The sequence below is a fragment of the Lissotriton vulgaris genome, chromosome 9 (assembly GCF_964263255.1).
Source record: "Lissotriton vulgaris chromosome 9, aLisVul1.2, whole genome shotgun sequence".
NCBI lineage: Eukaryota > Metazoa > Chordata > Amphibia > Caudata > Salamandridae > Lissotriton > Lissotriton vulgaris.
Genome location: NC_141697.1, coordinates 189,335,396 through 189,352,754, shown reverse-complemented (window position 1 = coordinate 189,352,754; position 17,359 = coordinate 189,335,396). Strand labels below are relative to the sequence as shown.

The following is a 17,359-nucleotide window of genomic DNA, read 5'->3' as shown; positions in this document are numbered from 1 at the left end:
CATATTGGGCAACATGGCCAACTTAGCGGCAGGGGCGGCTCTAGGCTCATGGCGGCCCTGGGCAGGGAGCGTAGATAGGGGCCCCGGTAGAGGGGGTCCTGGCGGAGCATTGAGGCCAGTGAAGAGGGGGGGGGGGTCAGGTTGTTTGGAAGTGGAACAGAGCCGAAGGCCGCCAAATCCCTGCCAGGGGCCACCACGCAAATATGAATCCATCCTCAGAGGATTATTATATTAAGGATATATTTTTTTTTTTGGCATGGTGGCCCCTGGGGTTTGGTGGCCCTGTGCAGGTGCACAGCTTGCACATGCCTAAGGCCGCCCCTGTTAGGGGTGACCTATTAAGGCCTAAATCCTACTTGTTTAAAAGGAAGGTTTAGGCATGTCATAAAAAGTTATTTTGACAGGTCGAATTTGCAGTTTGAACACGCACATCCACGTTACTGGTGGCAGGTCTGCAGTCACTTTCTGGCACAATATGTGCTGCATTCTACTAGTGACATATAACTTACATGCCCTGGATACATTTTGTACCATATACTAGTGGCTTATTACTAAGTTAAATGTGCCAATGAGGAGTAGGTTTAATTTTTACATTGTGTAGGGGTCACAAAAAAATACTGGGCACCAATTAGCAGAGTCCCAGTGCTTACAGTCAAAAACCAGCAGCATGAGTCCAACAAATGGAGGTGATCATGCAAAAAGAGACATGTTCTTATGCTAACAATTACCAAAATTAGGCATTTTAGAATGTTTCTTTGTTCATGATGTTAGCTGGGGTTTTAAAATCTATTGTGACATAATGTATTTAATGGATTCTGTAAGGCTTTCACTTTCCTCCACTACAGAGGGTAGAACATATCGTTTTCTGATGCCTTGTCTTCATTCGCCATAGAAGGCTATTGACTTCGGTTTTGATAGTCTTAAATAAGATCCTGTTTTCAAACACTACTCAGTAAGTATTAAGATCTTCTGAAGAGGAGGGCATTAGTTCCTCAGCTCTCCAGCTTAACAAATGTGCTGTATTCTTTGGTACATGTTTTGGCATTGCATGTAGGTTGTTGATCATCTTTTTGTCAGTCAGGGTGTTTATATGTTTATTGTACTGTGTATATGAGGTGATCGCCAATAATGTGAAGTAATGTAGCACTTGCTGCATTAAATTTGAAATGGTACTACTGCAATAGTTAGGTCTGCGAAAGTAGAAATGGTTGATGTTGGCAAAGAATGAATAGAAATAGGGAGACTACGAAGACATGTCACTGTTTGGTATTTGGCTGCATTACATGGGGTGTTAAAGATAAACAAGTGTTGAATGTTTTTCCTGCAGGTAACACTTCATACCGGTCTGCCCATCCCTGACTTCTATGGCAGCAGAGCATCTCTACAGGCTTAGAAGCGGATGATATCGGGAAGTCGGGCTCGCACCTTTCTTACTCGCAAGGAAGATTAGGTACATTTTCAGAGGCTGAGGACATCTGTGGACACTTGCTGATTAGAAACCCAAGGAAACCAAAAAAAAATGAATTGAACAAAAAAGTAAAAATCAGAATGAACAAATTTCTCTTTCTTACCTGCAGTATTTGTACTCCACAGCTGTGCAGCATACAGTCCATTCTTGGCGTTTCCAATGGCATTGTGTGCATATTTGCTTTGATATTTAGCTCTTTCGGCTGGCAAAGTACCTACATAGCTTTACATGTTATTGTCATTACTTTTCATTTGAAATGTCCTTCCAGTGAACCAGATTAGCAGCCGAAGTCAGAACAAAAATTCGACTGACACCTATACGGCGAGTGTTGCATCACTTGGAAAATTAAACCATCTATAATGAAAATCAGTTTTAATATACAAAATTCCCCATGAGGATGACAACTGCGTATCGACATAGGCACGTACATCTGTTTGGAATATTCTTTATTACACACATATCTGTCATAGAATAGATTCAGTTATTGGACATTTTGCACACCTTCAGCTGGAAAGACATTGGTTTTAGTAGCCCTATAATTTGACAGAACATCCAAAAAACCCATTCTAATGTTAGGAGCATACATCCCCACCTCAAAAACTGTTTTTTTCCCAATTAATTGATGCATGTGGCCTACCGATAATTTGATGACAAGTGAACAAATCAGAAAAGAAGGCTTGAAAAGAAATTCGCGATTTAGGGCATTTGGTCGAATTGCTAGTTTGGTAGCGACCATCCTTCTAGTACCAAGACAGGTCAGGCAAGTCAAGCATCCCATTGGTTCGCTTAGCAAAATAGCATTGCTGTTCAAAATAAAGATGCGGCATCTCACACGTTCCGCAGAAAGCTCCTTTGATACCCCTAGTTGTATTTTTAGCTTTGGTGAACCCAAGCCTTAAAAATAGACCACCAGGTGTATTTTGTTCTTGAAAAAATTATGAAGAGATTTATACTGTGAAGATAACATTGTGTGTAACCAATGGAGCTGGGCCAGCAGTCCTGGGTGAAGGCACATCTTGACACCCTGCCTTCCCTTGACAAGATGGTCACATATTTTACTGTAAGAGCAACCTGGTGCCCCTGATAGTGCTCTGACCTACTGTCTGTTGCCTTCCTCTAGAACCAGCACTGTAAAGGAGTTGAGGCGCTAGGACGGGAGATTAAAATCAGTCCATGGAATACTCATTCTCAGGAAGACATAAACTTGTTGCCATACCTGTACACCTGTGCCTACAAAAAAAATAAATGCTGTATTTTGCAAACTGAGAATTTCTGGTAATGGAGAATATGTTGTACTTTTCATTATAATTGACAGGTTTACATTGTACTTAACAGAAAATTCATGTATACAGCTTCTGTATTTGAAGGATTGCATGCCGCATGTTGTAATGGTTTATTTCCACTGGGTTCTCAAAATGTCCTCTAGGGGGGGCGATTATATTCAGTTGCCATATAAAACGCCAGTGAGCCAAAATGTTTTTTTTTTAATAAGTAGTTTTCCAGCAAGATAAAAAGTTGATGGATTCACTTTCCAGCCAAAAGAAATGTATGTAAATAGGTGACCATTTTACCATAAATGTCAATTATATTTAGAAAAAGATCAGCTTTGTTAAATTGTTATCGAAGTATCGAGTTTACCTAATTTATTTAATGGGTGCTATCTTGTTCAAATATCCATGTTAGTATAGTAAATCTCAGCTGCTTAGAGGAACTCTGTTGCAGGACAACACTGCTGTGACTGGTTTATTTTTGATGAGACTTGGTGGCTGGGCCACTCCGGACTCATTTTTATTATTACATTGCAGTCCCCTGTTCTTTGCAGTGTTCATTCTGCTTCCCTGAATTTTAGTGACTTGTAAGATGTAGTTTACACTGTATTGCAGACATAGCTGGATACAGCTGCTGTACTAAAGAAACTTGCTGTTCCAATAAATTACTTTTACCAGACAATTCCAGAGTTTTGCAGTATGTTGTCACAAAGCTCTTATACAAATGTTAAGCAATTTCTTACCTTGAAATCGTATTGATACTTATCCTCCTTATCTAGTGATTACTTATATTTCTCTCTTAATTGATCTTTGTTTCCTCTGTTATTTGTATTCTGTGGACCACATTAAAACTTCTTCATTAATTGGGGTGTGTTAATGCCAAGCCCAGTTATACTGCATCCAGTATTGCTGGTGCTGCAGGTATCAGCTAATTCAGCACACACAATTACCAGGAATATACAACTAATACATTATAAACCCCATATAGAATGGGCAATACCATTTCAGATCTGTGTTATTACACCGAATTTCCAGAAGGTATTCTGGAATGCTGTTTTTTCATGGAGATATAATCCTACACATTGAAACCAAGAGGATTTATCCCCTCTATTGCCTGTGGAAATTGTGCCTGCAGTAATATTCAATGCCAAATTACTACTGCCTCGCGATATCAGTTTGGGCAGAAATCCTTGCTTCGGGCAAATTTATATTAAGAGGTCACGTCTATTGTGGGCCTGTTAATCTTCACAAAAGTAGAATCACAAGACCACCGTTCTAAGGAACTATTTTTGGTTATATCAATGAAGAGATCAATTATTGATTCTGTGAAGATTTCCTTGTAGCAGGTGACTGAGGAACTGATTTCTAGCTTGGAGGTTGGCCCACCTTCCTGCCAGGGTAGCAAAGGTTATAACCTCTACCGCTTTGGTGGATGACCTTCCACCAAATTTAGAGATCTTGCCTGTCTGGCGTGGTGAGGAAGCTTGAGCCTGGGTTATGGGGAGGACATGCCAGGTGTTACCCACCCTGCACCCTGCCCTAGACCTTGGGATCACTGCAAATACCTCTAAAGGAGGTGGAAATTGATGTTTCTTTAAGTGTACTTGTTAGTCTGGGCACACAGAGTTTTTACACATTTGCCACTAGACCATCAGTATACCCAGACATTCAGATCCAGTAATGGTTTATGTAGAAAGAATGACTTGGGAGGCACTGGTTTTAGTGACCAAATTCTTATTGGCAAAGATGTTGGACATGGTGGAAGGAATGGGAGATGAGAGACTATATCTATTAAAGTGGAGTTGGGAAAGTGAAGGAAGGGAGCATAATGTGAAACCACACCAAAGTATGGAGGTAGGGCAGTTAAGGTAAATATTGTGCTGGAAATGTGTCCCGAATTGTCTTGGGAAGAGTGCAAGATTGTGAGTGATTTAAAGCAGACGGTACCGTTTAGGAAAATAGATTAGTCCAAGTTGAGAAGGCGTGTTGTACGGAGAGAGGAAATGTGAGTGATAGATTGACATGCAGCAGGTGCAGGGTGGGGAGGAGGCTGGTGGTAGACGTGTAAGGCCTGGGACCAGGATATCTGGAAACAATCAGGGATGGAACAAGAGTAAACAAACGTTGGCAAAACCAATAGGTCTCGCCTTTGAGAATTATTGGCTTTGCTAATGAGTTTTAGGCATGATGCACAGCGGTGCAACATGGCTAAAGAATTTTTTTAAACTTTGATAGAGGTGGACATGTCATTTTGTAGGTGTGCACACCACATATGTACCTATCTACGAAATGACATAGGTGCTTTTTATATATATTTTTAGTTATCGGTCCGAGTTGGATTGGTAACTAAAAAGAAAGAAATGCCAGGAAAAGGAGTGGTAGCACAATGGGGGTTGCAGGCAGGGAAGCAAAACATGAGACGTGGGCGGGGCAGTGGAAGCAACACAAGGGAAGGAAACACCATGGGAAGGGCAGAGAAGCACATAGTGAGACAAAGTAACATGGGGAGCACAGGTATATAGGTCTAGACATAGCAACACGGGGATAGAATCAACTTCAGAGGGGCAGAGCAACATAAAGACAGGGTCAGAGATCACAGAAGCGCACTGTGAGAAATAAACATGGAGACTGAGGGTGGGGGTGGGGGGTAGAGAAGCATACAACAAGACCGAGCAATAGTGAGAAGGATGGGCGAGCACAGAAGCACACACTGAAACAGAGCAACACAGGGACGGGGCAGAAAAGCATATGATGGAGACAGCTGTAAAACACCTACACACTTTTAACGAGTGCTTAACTAAAAAGAAGAAAGCACCAAAAACAATGAAATGCATCCATGCTTTAGAGGACGGACAAACTCATGATGGGGTAGTAAAGACCACACAAGCCATCAAATGAGAAGCAAGCAGTTGAGAGTGACAAGGAGGCCAACCAATGGTAAACAATGGGTGGACTCTAAGACTAGTGTAAACTACCAGAATGTCTCGCAACAGGCAGCACATGTTCTGTCTTAGGTGAGCTCTAAAAAAGGAATGATAGAAGAAAGGGGACCAGACGAATGGGAAGGGTTTAAAGGACTAGCAGTGATCCAGTGGAAGCAGGTCTGGGGAAAACTTACTTACCACTTATCCCTTTCTGGTATAGCTTAAACTCAAAATCATCAGGCCCATTTTTCATTATATATCTCTTGACAGTTAACCCCTACTACCTACTGCTTCCATCATCACATAGGTCCTCCAATGAATCTTGAGTTGAGCTATAAGGGACTAGAATATTCTGGGAATGAGCAATTATCCTATGAGGACCTGGAATAGATAGTTGTTATTTCAAACTAAGGTTTCAACATAACTTAGCACCTTTATCGGCCATGAATATAGATTCCTAGAGACAAAGAATAATACCAAAAGAATGAGACAGAATCGATAAAGGTAATTTAGTAAAAACATTTATCTAATGCCTCAAGAATGCGGTATGGACAGAAATACATTTAAAGATCAGATTTTAATAACATGTTGAGATTGCACTGAAAACCACACAGTACATGACAATTACAGGTTCAGTGATGCTCATGCAAACCAATCAATGTTGTTTCAGGTTCTGTCCTCAAGAAATCAGTTTGTGTCTGTTATGTAGCTCCGATTTGCCACATCGGGAGTCAGAATAACCCCTCAGCCGAGAAAGGTTATCTTCCTGCGCCTGATTGCCAGCCAGCAATAGCACAGGATAAGGTCTTAGTTCGCTTAAGGTTCAGTTTGTTAAAGTCTATGCCACTCAGAATGAGTGATTAGGGGCAAGGAAATAAAAAGTCAGGACCAGCAACAGGCGTGGATCAGGGAAACACCCAACAGCATGTCCAGCAGGGAAAGGTCCGCCAGCCAGCCAGCCATTTGACTCCTCCTTAATTGTGGCAATTATACTCCAATACATCCAAGTTTACACCCCTTAAAGAATTGATTCCATCAGTCTATGGTGTTTTCAGTGGTCACTCATGATGGACGGTTATGCGGTGATTGGTAAAATATACAAATCTTGAAGAATTAAGTAATCCTTTTCTGATGTTTCTTTAGGATCATTATATTCCATTTAGTTAGTGTCTAGTAACATCCTTGGAAGTAGGCAGTACATTTTGCCATCTCTCATCAGTCCGTTCCCAGACGATTTTCGGCTAGGATGCAACAAAGTTGTTACAATTTCAATAGAGCATGCAACATGTGAGCAGTGAGTCCATTGAAAACGAGAATACAAATTGAAACTTTACAGCAATTTCTAATAGGGCTGGGGCACATTTTCCACATGACTTAACATCAGCTAAGAAAAGAAAAATCTTTTGAGGCCTAAGCAGAAACCAGCTAAATCATGAAATATTAATATTATTAAAGTGCACACATTCCTAAATGCATTTCATCTTTTCTTATTAATTCAAATACAATTCCTTCACGAAATACATGTCAGTATTAAGTACTACTAAAATTTTCTTCCAAGTCATTATGTGTGCATTACCATGCATGTTTAGATTGCAACATTTAAATTTTCGATATGTGTAAATATATATGCATACGTTACAGAAGCCCTATAACATTCTATCTCAGTTCTCTTTGGTAAGTGAATTCCTTACATTCAATTACAGTACACTTAAGGGTAATACATTATTCAATGCATCATTATTATTCGTCAATGCAAGCTTCTAGAGGTTACAGTTTGGTTTTCATCTTTTCTTCTAAAACACACAAATGCTTCAGCACAACTTTATCGTTTCTTAGCCTAGTTTCCCATTGCTACATATATCATAGTCTCTGACATTCTGCATGCATTTACGATGCAGTATCTAAACATGAGTGTGCAATTGAAATTTCTCTCAGTAAGCAAACATATCTTTATTTTGTCTCATCCATTAAAAAGGGGGTCGTAAATCGATTTCACGGGTAGGAATTGGTGAAGATGGATGCATGATAACATCTATGTTCCATCAACAGTAGCGACTAAAATACAGTGAATGCACTGATAGAAAGGAGGAAATGAGGGCAGGAAGAAGGAGGAGAAACAAGGAATAGAGCAAGAATGGTGAGCATCTGAGCAGTAGAATAGTTCAAAGGGATAGGAGCAGAGGTGTGGTCAGGACTGTACCGGCACTTAAAGGTGGGGACAGATAGACCTTGGGAAGGAGGAAAGGTATCAGATGTTCTAGCAGCTCTCAGAGCTCCAGTGCCAACAGCAAGACTGGTGAGGTGGAGGATGAATGATCAGCAGGATAATAAAGATATTGGTGGGATTAGAAATACCAAGGAGAAAACAAAGCAGATACTGATGCAGCCAGACTGGCGGAGAGGTACCGAGAGAAGTGGAAAGGATGCAGGATTTGACGTTGTTATCAAGCAAGTAAGACTGCCATGACTACAAAACAACACAGGGGAGAACACAGTTGTGCATCTTTTACAGAAGTGAAACAAGAAGAGAAACTTTTTCAGCTGCAGCAGTGCTTGAGGATTGCTTTGATGCTGGGGTTTGGTGGAAAAAAAATGTTGTTTTTGTTTATTCACAAATGAGTGTATGTAGAGAAAGAGCATGCTAAGAAGTGGTTACAAGGGAATTTTTTTTTTACTTGATGGCCTGCTATGGCTATTATGATGGATATTTTGATGGATCGGAGACCATTTTTGCATGGACCGGCTCATGAAGCAATTTAAGTGCATCAAAGCCAGGGGTGGGTGGCCTGTCTGTAATGAGAGGTTCAAAAGACAGGTCAGGAGGGAAATCCTTTGATAAGCTGAGACAAAGACCATCAGCAGTAGGTCTCGACAGAATGTGCACAACAAACAGGGGTCCTGTCTGCTAAAGCTGACATTTCATCAGGCTTCAGGTTGTGCTCATTCAGAGAGAGAGCTGTCACACGTTGTGGTTTGTCGGCAACAAGAGCTACTACTATGTACCGTGCAGTGCCTGTTCAGTGATGGAATGTTTCAGTACATTCATTAATTAGTTGGTGAGAAAGGAGAGAAGGCTAAGTGGGATTTCCTATTATCTTTGTGGATTCTGCTTTTGGAAAACCAAGAAAGGATTACTGGGATAATGGCATGGATACATTCAAGGAGAGGGGCTGGCTGCTGGGGTCATGGGCACCTGGGATTGTTGTAGGAGACTTCCACGCTACAATCAGGATTCATACAGTGAAGCAGAAGGAGGGGCTGCCTCATACAAGATGGTGGGGTTCAAGGTGTACTTAACATGTTGTATGTTGGCCAAGAAGGTGTCACTGATGCTGCACCAGAAACCCCTGTGTTAAATATATTTTGCCATCAGTTATGAAACGGTGCAAGCCCTTTTCTGGGCTATTTGGTTAGGGCTAACATTGTAGTACTATATAGCCTGCACTTAATTCACCTCTCAGAGGGCACCGAGGAGGTTCTGCAGAGGGAAACAACAGTTACAACGCAACTGTTACAACAGACTACTTTTAGGGCTAGGTTTGGGTTTTGGGGTACAGGGGTATTTTTAGGGTTCAGGGGTAGGTTTGGGTTATGGGGTACAGGGGTATTTTTAGGGTTCAGGGCTAGGTTTGGGTTATGGGGTACAGGGGTATTTTTAGGGTTCAGGGCTAGGTTTGGGTTATGGGGTACAGGGGTATTTTTAGGGTTCAGGGCTAGGTTTGGGGTACAGGGGTAGCTTTAGGGATTAGGGATAGGTTTTGGGTATAGTGGTACAGGGGTATTTTAAGGGTTCAGTTTTTTAAAAAACGACTTTAAATAACTTACATTTATTAAATTTAATTAATTAAATTAAATTAATTAAATATTTATTAATTACAATTTTTAAAAAAAAGATATACTTACCTGTACTTACGTTGTAATGGCATGTGTTGTAATAGCATCTGCTATGTAATGACATGCGTTGTAAAGGATCCTGTGTTGTAAAAATCGCGTTGTAATGGTATGCGATGTAAATGTATGCGTTTTAACGTCCTACATCCTTCTGCAGATCAAGGACTAGTTCTTAAGGGATTTCAATGGCATAAGAGCAGTAATGAACCTATGAGTTGGAGTTACAAACAGATACAGCACGATGCATCGTTTTGGAGAAGTTTTTGAAAGGATGTGATATTCAGTGAAGTGGCTGGAAAAGTAAATGGAGTGGTTCTGAAAAGTAACAATGACTTCACTCAGGTACTGAACGCAACCAATTGCCTACACGTCTTAAATTGCTCAGGTTGGACCCTTTAGTGTTTGAAGCTGAACGTTAGCTTATTTACAAAGATATCCAGAGTTGCAGGATCAAATTGCTAATACTCTTTTACCTTTTTTAAGCTAAAGTCATTCAGAAAGATAGTACCAATAGAGCGAATTGCCAGAGCAGGGACTGGTGTGTGGGCTTTGAATGGGACAATGATCAGCTCGGGAGCGTGTCCTGCGGGAGTCCAAAAAAGCCAAAACAGGCAGTAGGCTTCCATTCATAAACTATCTTTCCCTGAAGAATGCAGCAATTTTGGATTCTGACGTTGAATCAACTGACCCTCACATCCTTTAGTACTGAGACCCTGGTAAGGGACGGATCAGTCTAGACTAAAGACATACATGTGGTGTTAACGAAAGCAGGTTACTGAGTGACTAGTATGCAGAACCGACGTCAGCCTCTTTCTTTCAATGGACTGTCTGGATTGGCAAGTCAAGATCTGGCAACTGTTATGCTTGTAGACATATAATTTGTGGCAAAGTCTATGAAGAAAGTTTAGGTCCTGATGTACCATCTTGTCACTGGATAGAATGAAGCCTTAACTTAAAGTCTACAGGGACGAAAGCCTTTTTCTCCTAGATACCTAAAGCGTGCGCCCTAACTAGGGAAAAGTGCAGGCAGTGAATCATAACTGGCTAGTCAGCACAGCAAGAGGCAGGGGATGGAGCAATATGTAAATATGTAACATTATTCAATTACGTTGGTAGTTATGTAGCGCTTTTCACTCCCCTGTTGAGACTTAAAGAGCCTTCCTGAGGGGTGGGTCTTGTTGCATTATTGTGATATCGCTTTGCAGCGCTGGCAAGGTCATCAAGCACTCCCGTTTGCATTGGATTCATGGTCGTCCATTATACACCAACAAGAAGAGTGGGTCGGGGAGGCAAAGCCAGACCTGAGTGAACCACAACTAACAAACTCGAGGGTGCTGGTCCTGGAGGCTGAGTCAGGTGTGGGAGGGGGCAAAGGGATAAAGCCATAGGGAGCGGGGACTTCTCCTCTCCCCTCTTCCCCATTCCTTCCTTCTTCCTCTGGAGTTGGCAAGCATGCAAAATCCCAGAGCAGGGTCTGGAGCGCAGGCTGTGAAAGAGCCAATGATCAGTGAGGGAGCGTATCCTGCAGAAGGTCTGCAAGGCCAAGGCTAGGAATCAGCCTCCATTCTGGTGAAAAGCTGTGTTGTGAAGAGGCTGTCCCTGCTGTAAGGATGGCACTCAGAACTACAACAAAAAGATCCTTTGGGCCTCTGCAAGGTGTAAAGAGGAGGTGAGAGTCATGGCTCGTACGTATCCTGGCAAGGCATCTAGCAGCAGCAGGGAAGCAGCCGCATACCGATGAAACCAGTGTGGATGGCCTGCATGGCGAGGAGCCGGAAGAAGCAAGGAGGGAGGTCCACAAACAAATGAGGCTCAAGGGTGGATCAAAGCTCCATGATAGGGACGCATACAACGGCAGCTATAAAAGCCCGCAAGGACGAAGAGGAGCTGCAGCAATTGCTAGAGCGGGCATGCACGGTTGCCAAAGTACATGGGGAAAGTCTTCGGTTCCCAACCCCCCAGTTGGAGCAGCAATGGGGCAGGAAGCCATACCGCAGCCAGTGCATACCTTGCTGGTATGCACTGGCTGCGGACCAGCAAGGGTCCGCAGCCAGTGCATGGCAGCATCAACCGTGGTCAGCTTAGGATCCGCTTTGCTTGAAATGAGCCTGATCCGCGGATCCTGCACCTGTACCCAGGATGGCAGTGCAGGATGGGGAGGCCAGGAAAAGGCAGAGGGCATTGAACGCTGCCACGGAGTACAAAGTCAAGATCTGCAGATTTACGATTTCCAGGGGGAAATTAGAGCCAGGGCAGCAGGTCTGCTACACACCAATTACCAGCAACGAACTGGTGAGCCAACAACGAACAGGTTGGCAGGCAGCACAGATTCTGAGGAGTGATGCTTGACATGATTTAAGAGGCTTACACTGCATGCAGCTGACTAGGGGCACGTGCAGGCCCCAAACATTTACGCCATTCAGGCGGGGGAGTAGTGATGTCACTAACTATGTCATTAGTGATGTAATATGTAACATCATCAGCAGTGCATTGCAGGGCACAAGCTATAGTTAGCTCAGCTAACTAAAATGGTTGAATTTCTCTGGTTTTGTATGAGTGAAATGTCAGCCTATAACGTTGCTGTAACCTGTGTTTTTTTACTGTGAATTTCTAAGATTTTTTAAATGCTAAATCCTAACTACAACGTCCCTGTTACCTTTGTTTTTTTGTGTGAATTTCTAAGGTTTTTGAACTAGCAGTCGCGTTTGCAGAGTGGTGGAGAAAGGGGGCTGGACCTCCGACGAGCTCTCAGGAATTCCGCTGCTTAGGGCTTACAGGATGTACCAGGAGGGCTTCTTGGTCCCCAAGGTCCCCCCCAACTAGCATTGAGTTGAGAGGCGCATTTGCACAGAAGTGGAGAAGGGGGGTATGGTCTCTGACAACTTCTCAGCAATCCTGCATTTCCCATAAAGCTAAAGGGTGAACTGTGCTGGGAGGTAAAGCAGTGTGCTCCCATCCCCCTTCTATTTGAAAAGGCTTCCTCAAGCCATTGAGCTGACAAACTTTTGGAGATGCGTCAGTGCGGATTGTGGCGGCTTTCTCAGCAACCCTAGATGAATTTCACTTTTTATCTCTACTAATGAAGGATAATATCCAGGAGCACATATGTCTAGAGATTCACAGCACTAACCTGCGCCCACTTTAGTGCAACACTTCAGCAAAAACTCAAGTAAGCGTTTAAAGTGAACTGCATTTGACATAATGCTAAGGGGTGAACTGTGCTGGGAGGTGAAGCAGTGTGCTCCCATCTCTCTTCTGTAACCGGTGGACAAGTTGGCCCCTAAGAACCCTCAGCAGCGAAGGTTACTTCATCCCTCAACCAACATCGCGCCACGGGGAGCGTCTGCAGAGTAGTGGAGACAGGGGGCGGGCCTCCGGCGAGTTGCAGCGAGTTGCCGGCTTCCGAATTCTTTTATTTTTATTTTAAGAAGGGGGCTGTGTGGCTCCCCCTTTCCTTTACCCTTTTGGGTTCAGGGACCCCATCCCCAGGGCTTGACCCATTTTTTATTTTGCATTGCTTTTGGACAGAGGGAGCTGCAAACATGCAGCTCCCTCTGCTCAAAAGCAATTCTGCTTCACTCCATGGAAGCGAGAGCATTTTTCACTGCTCTCGCTTCCAGAAGACGAAGAGCAGCACACCCGCCATAGCAAACTACAATGTCCAGAGGGTGGGGAGCCCGGGACATTGCCGGAGCTGGCCCCCCCAACAATATTTAAGCCCCGGGGAGGTGGTGGTCCCCAGGGCTGCAGGTGGGCCACGCAGCCCCTGCTGCATTCAATTTATAAGCCCCAGGGGAGGTAGCAGTCCCCGGGGCATGCATCCATGAATCCTTGCTCCATGGAGCACTGTACTGTAAATACAGCGCATTCATGGTGTAATTAGGGCATTTGCAGCAGGCGTAAGAAATCTGATGCATCTGTGCTGATGCTTTAGTTCTTGTAAGTATGCACCATAGAATCTGTATTATGGCTACAGCCAGTGTACCCTCAAAGTTTACACTTGCTGGCATTCCATATGGACGGGTAATACTATTTCAGCAAGTGCCTGCCCATTGGCTATGCAATATCTTGCTCATCCTCTGAGGCACTCAGCTCATTTCTGGTATGGGAGCTGAGCAAGAGACAACCAGCGAGTGGTAAGCTGCAGTATTTGGACAACTTACTGTTCGCGGGGTAGCGAGGGACAGAGAAGTGCCAAGCACTGTTGAACCAGTTTGTAGGACTGGAGAAACTGCTGGGAGTATAGTTTGCCTATGATAACACACCAGGCCCATCTAGTAAACTGACCTTCTTGCGGATCAAGCTGGACTCAATGGAAGAGGTATGCAGACTGCTTGAAGAAAATATCAAAAGCTTAGAGATAGCTATAGAAATGAAGGTGGTGAAAAGAAAGGTGACATTGGGTGAACTGCAGCAGCTACTTGGCAATCTCAATGTTGCAGGAAAAGTCATCCCAGCAGGCAGGGCATTTGCTAAGCAGCTAGCGGGTGTGACAAAGGGCATGCCTATGAAGCTTTACCTTGTCCGGTTGATGGCCGGCATGAGGCAGGATCTGGAACAATGGTTGACCATCCTAGCAGGCTTCAATGGAACACTGATTTGGAGAAAGTCTTGACTAACCAGATAACAACTGGTTATTCAGTGACACTGCAGGTGGTGAACGGTTTGGTGTGATACCTTTGCAGCGAGGTTGCCTGTGAAGCTTGAAGAGAGAGGGATCACGAAGAACGTAACTCTCTTGAAGCTCTTCCCTATAATAGTAGGTTTCATGGTCTATAAAAGAAGATTGGTTAACAGGCAAATTACTTTGTGGTCAAACAACTACATGGTGGTGCAATTGGTGACCAATGTCTCAGCCGGCTACCCAGAATACTGGGCCTCTTGCTCCATTCACTGAACTGCCAGCTGTGCGCAAATGTGGCTATTAGGGCAAGATAGGTGCCAGGTTGCCATAACATTATTGCAGATACCCTCTTTCAATTGCAGTGGTCCATGTTCAGATAACTGGCTCCACAAACGGATCAAGAGATGACAGCGTTCCAACCCAGCTTCTGGGATCTAGTAGACCTGACTGAGGATGGATGGTGGGCAGTGCACTGGCACCTAAGACAATGAGCAATACAGTAAATGCATGGAAGCTTTTCAGCAGGTAACAGGGCTGAGAGATCTCAATGGTGACCGTGCGGTAACAACAGTTGAGATGGTTATTTTCTGGCCGTTCAACTGGGAGCAAGCACACTTAGCAGCAGTGGCTTTCGTCGCTAAACTCTGGGCTGGAATGACCAAAAGAGCAGTTTCTTTTCCAGGGCTGCTATGAAGGGTTGGGGGTCCTTTCAAGTGAGTCACATTGGTGAGAGGCTTCTGAGAGACTATGAGAGACTGAAGTTGCTACAGGGAGATCTACACATAGTTTGCAAAGGCTTATTTGAAGCCACCCTGTTCCGGGCAGTTTTCACCATGGCGTTCTTTGGGGCTTACAGAGTGAGTGAGATGGCAGCTCCCTTCAAAGTCGCAGGCAGGTCGGTCATGCCTATGTTTATGCTATGTGCACATGGGGGAAAGGTACATGGTACTAACACTTAGAAAATCTAAGAGAGATCAGTAGGGAAAAGGCAAGAGATCACACATCATTTATCTCCCCTCAGCGGAGCATTGGCAAGTCTGCCTGATGCATGATTATCTGCACATAAGAACGCAAGGGTGACTCCCTGTCTTCATCCATCATGACAGAACATTCCTATGTAGGCTACAATTCAAAACAATCCTGCATACAGCCTTGCGGGAAGCTAGGCTGCCAGTAGAGGGCTTCGTCAAGCACCTCTTTTACATAGGGGCAGTCACGACAGCAGTGTCACTGGGAATGGGGAAGGAGGATATTAGGTGTTTGGGTAAATGGCAACATCAGGTGTTCAAGGCATAGGTCAGGCCGGAGATAAGCTAAGCAACCAATACATTTCTTTCTGCTGGAACTCAGGACCGGAGAACAGTATGACTGTTAGGACATTCATTCATCATGGGGGCATGGCAATGGGTATGAGCAAGTAAGCAATGCAAAAGAATGTGGCTGCAAAACATAGACCTGGTCTGATTTAGCAAGCAGGGGATGAGATAAGCGGAGCTGTTATCAACAGTGCGATGGGCACTGGTAGCAAGAAGCAGGCCAGAGATGCTTGTGGTCCATCTGGGGCGTAATGACTTTACAGGTTTAGGGAGACAACAGTTGCTGGAAGAGATGAAGAGGAATCTCACTAAAGACACCAAGCTCATAGGACCAGCGGACATTGTTTGGTCTGACATCCTACCACACTTTAGGTGGAGGGGAGCAGAAGACCATAGTGCAGTAGGTCTAGTCAAAAGCTTAACATCGCAGTGAGCACGTCCTGTAGGAGCATGGGGTGGAATTTTGTTAGGCACAGGCTGATTAACTTTCAAATTCTGTGTTACTAAGCAGATGATGGGGTCTACCTCTCTGGAGTGGTAATGGGCATGCTTCTGCTGAATATTTCAAGTTCAAGGAGCTTGTATGCTGCTCATAGGCAGGAAGGTTTTGTGCAACAGGAGGGGAGCTGCCAAGGGTCTGTAAACTGTTGACAGCGTGATGGATACAGCACCATTAATCACCAACATGCATGCCTAAGGGCAGATGGTAGTCAGAAAAAAGGGGTATTCACATGGGCCTTGAGATGCCTAATGGCAGGGACACAAGGAGGCAGCAGGGAAAGCCGAAAAGCAGAGTCGATAAGCAGATGCGTCACTTGCAGCCTGAGATGGAATGTCAGTACCGAGGGAAAGGGAAACCTAGAAGGTGTTGGGCTCAAACCGAGGGCACAAAGCAAACAGTGATGGACAAGGCTGTCAAGAATTATGGTGCTCAAGGGGAGAAAGGAGCACACTGTCTCTCATCCCAGCAGAGTTCCCCCCCCGGTGCACTCTGGTAAATGCAGTATACTTACTTCAAAGTATTTGTAGTTTGTCACCAAGGTTGATGTAGGTAGTGCTGTTATCTCTAGACACAAGATTCTTGGTTTAGCCCTTCACCAGTAGAGAGCAGAAGTAGTAGAGAGAAGAGACAAGTCATCTGGGGTTGCTAAAATGCTACCCAAATCTTCACAGTCCACAGTACCACTCCACAGGTACACATGTGCATCCCAGGTGAGCTTGTTGTCGCAAGGGAGCCTTTTAAACACAAGGGGAAAGGTAGCACACTTTCACTCATCCCAGTACAGAACACCCCATTGTCTTCTGGTAAATGCAGTATTCTTACTTCAAAGTTGCTGTAGTTTTTCACCAAGGTTGATGCAGGTAGTGCTGTTATCTCTAGATTCTTGTTTCTTGGTTTATACCTTCATCAGTAGAGGGTAGAAGTAGTAGAGAGCAGAGAAAAAGTCATCTGGGGTTGCTGAAATGCTTCCCAAGACTTCACATGTCACAGTACCTTTCCACAGGCACACAGGTACATCCCAGGAGAGCTCCTCAGCTCGTTGGCTCAAGGGAGCCTTTTGAACACAGGGGGGGCGGGGGGGGGCGGGAGCACACAGTCTCTCATCCCAGCACAGTTCCCCCCATTGCATCCTGGTAAATGCAGTACGCTTACTTTCAAAGTTGCTGTAGTCTTTCACCAAAGTTTATGTTGTTAGTGCTGTTATGTCTAGACACGTCTTTCTGGGTTTAGCCCTTCACAGTAGAGAGCAAAAGTAGTAAGGAGCAGAGAAAAGTCATGAGGGGTTGCTGAAATGGTGCCCAGATCTTCACAGGTCACATTACCTCTCCACAGCCACACAGGTGCATCCCAGGTGAGCTCGTCAGCT

The 17,359-nt window shown here is 44.2% G+C and overlaps 1 protein-coding gene across 6 annotated transcripts in view; it reads left to right on the top strand.

Annotated features, from left to right (window-relative positions):
• TRIM9 (tripartite motif containing 9) overlaps positions 1-3,418 on the top strand; it is a 457,236-nt gene extending 453,818 nt beyond the window's left edge. For all 6 annotated transcript variants that reach the window (XM_086937313.1, XM_086937319.1, XM_086937316.1 and 3 more), the window contains one exon: positions 1,328-3,418. In XM_086937313.1, the coding sequence (XP_086793439.1) occupies positions 1,328-1,393 (66 nt within the window). In that variant the 3' untranslated portion in view covers positions 1,394-3,418. The remainder of the gene's footprint in view (positions 1-1,327) is intronic.
• Positions 3,419-17,359: the final 13,941 nt, after the last annotated feature.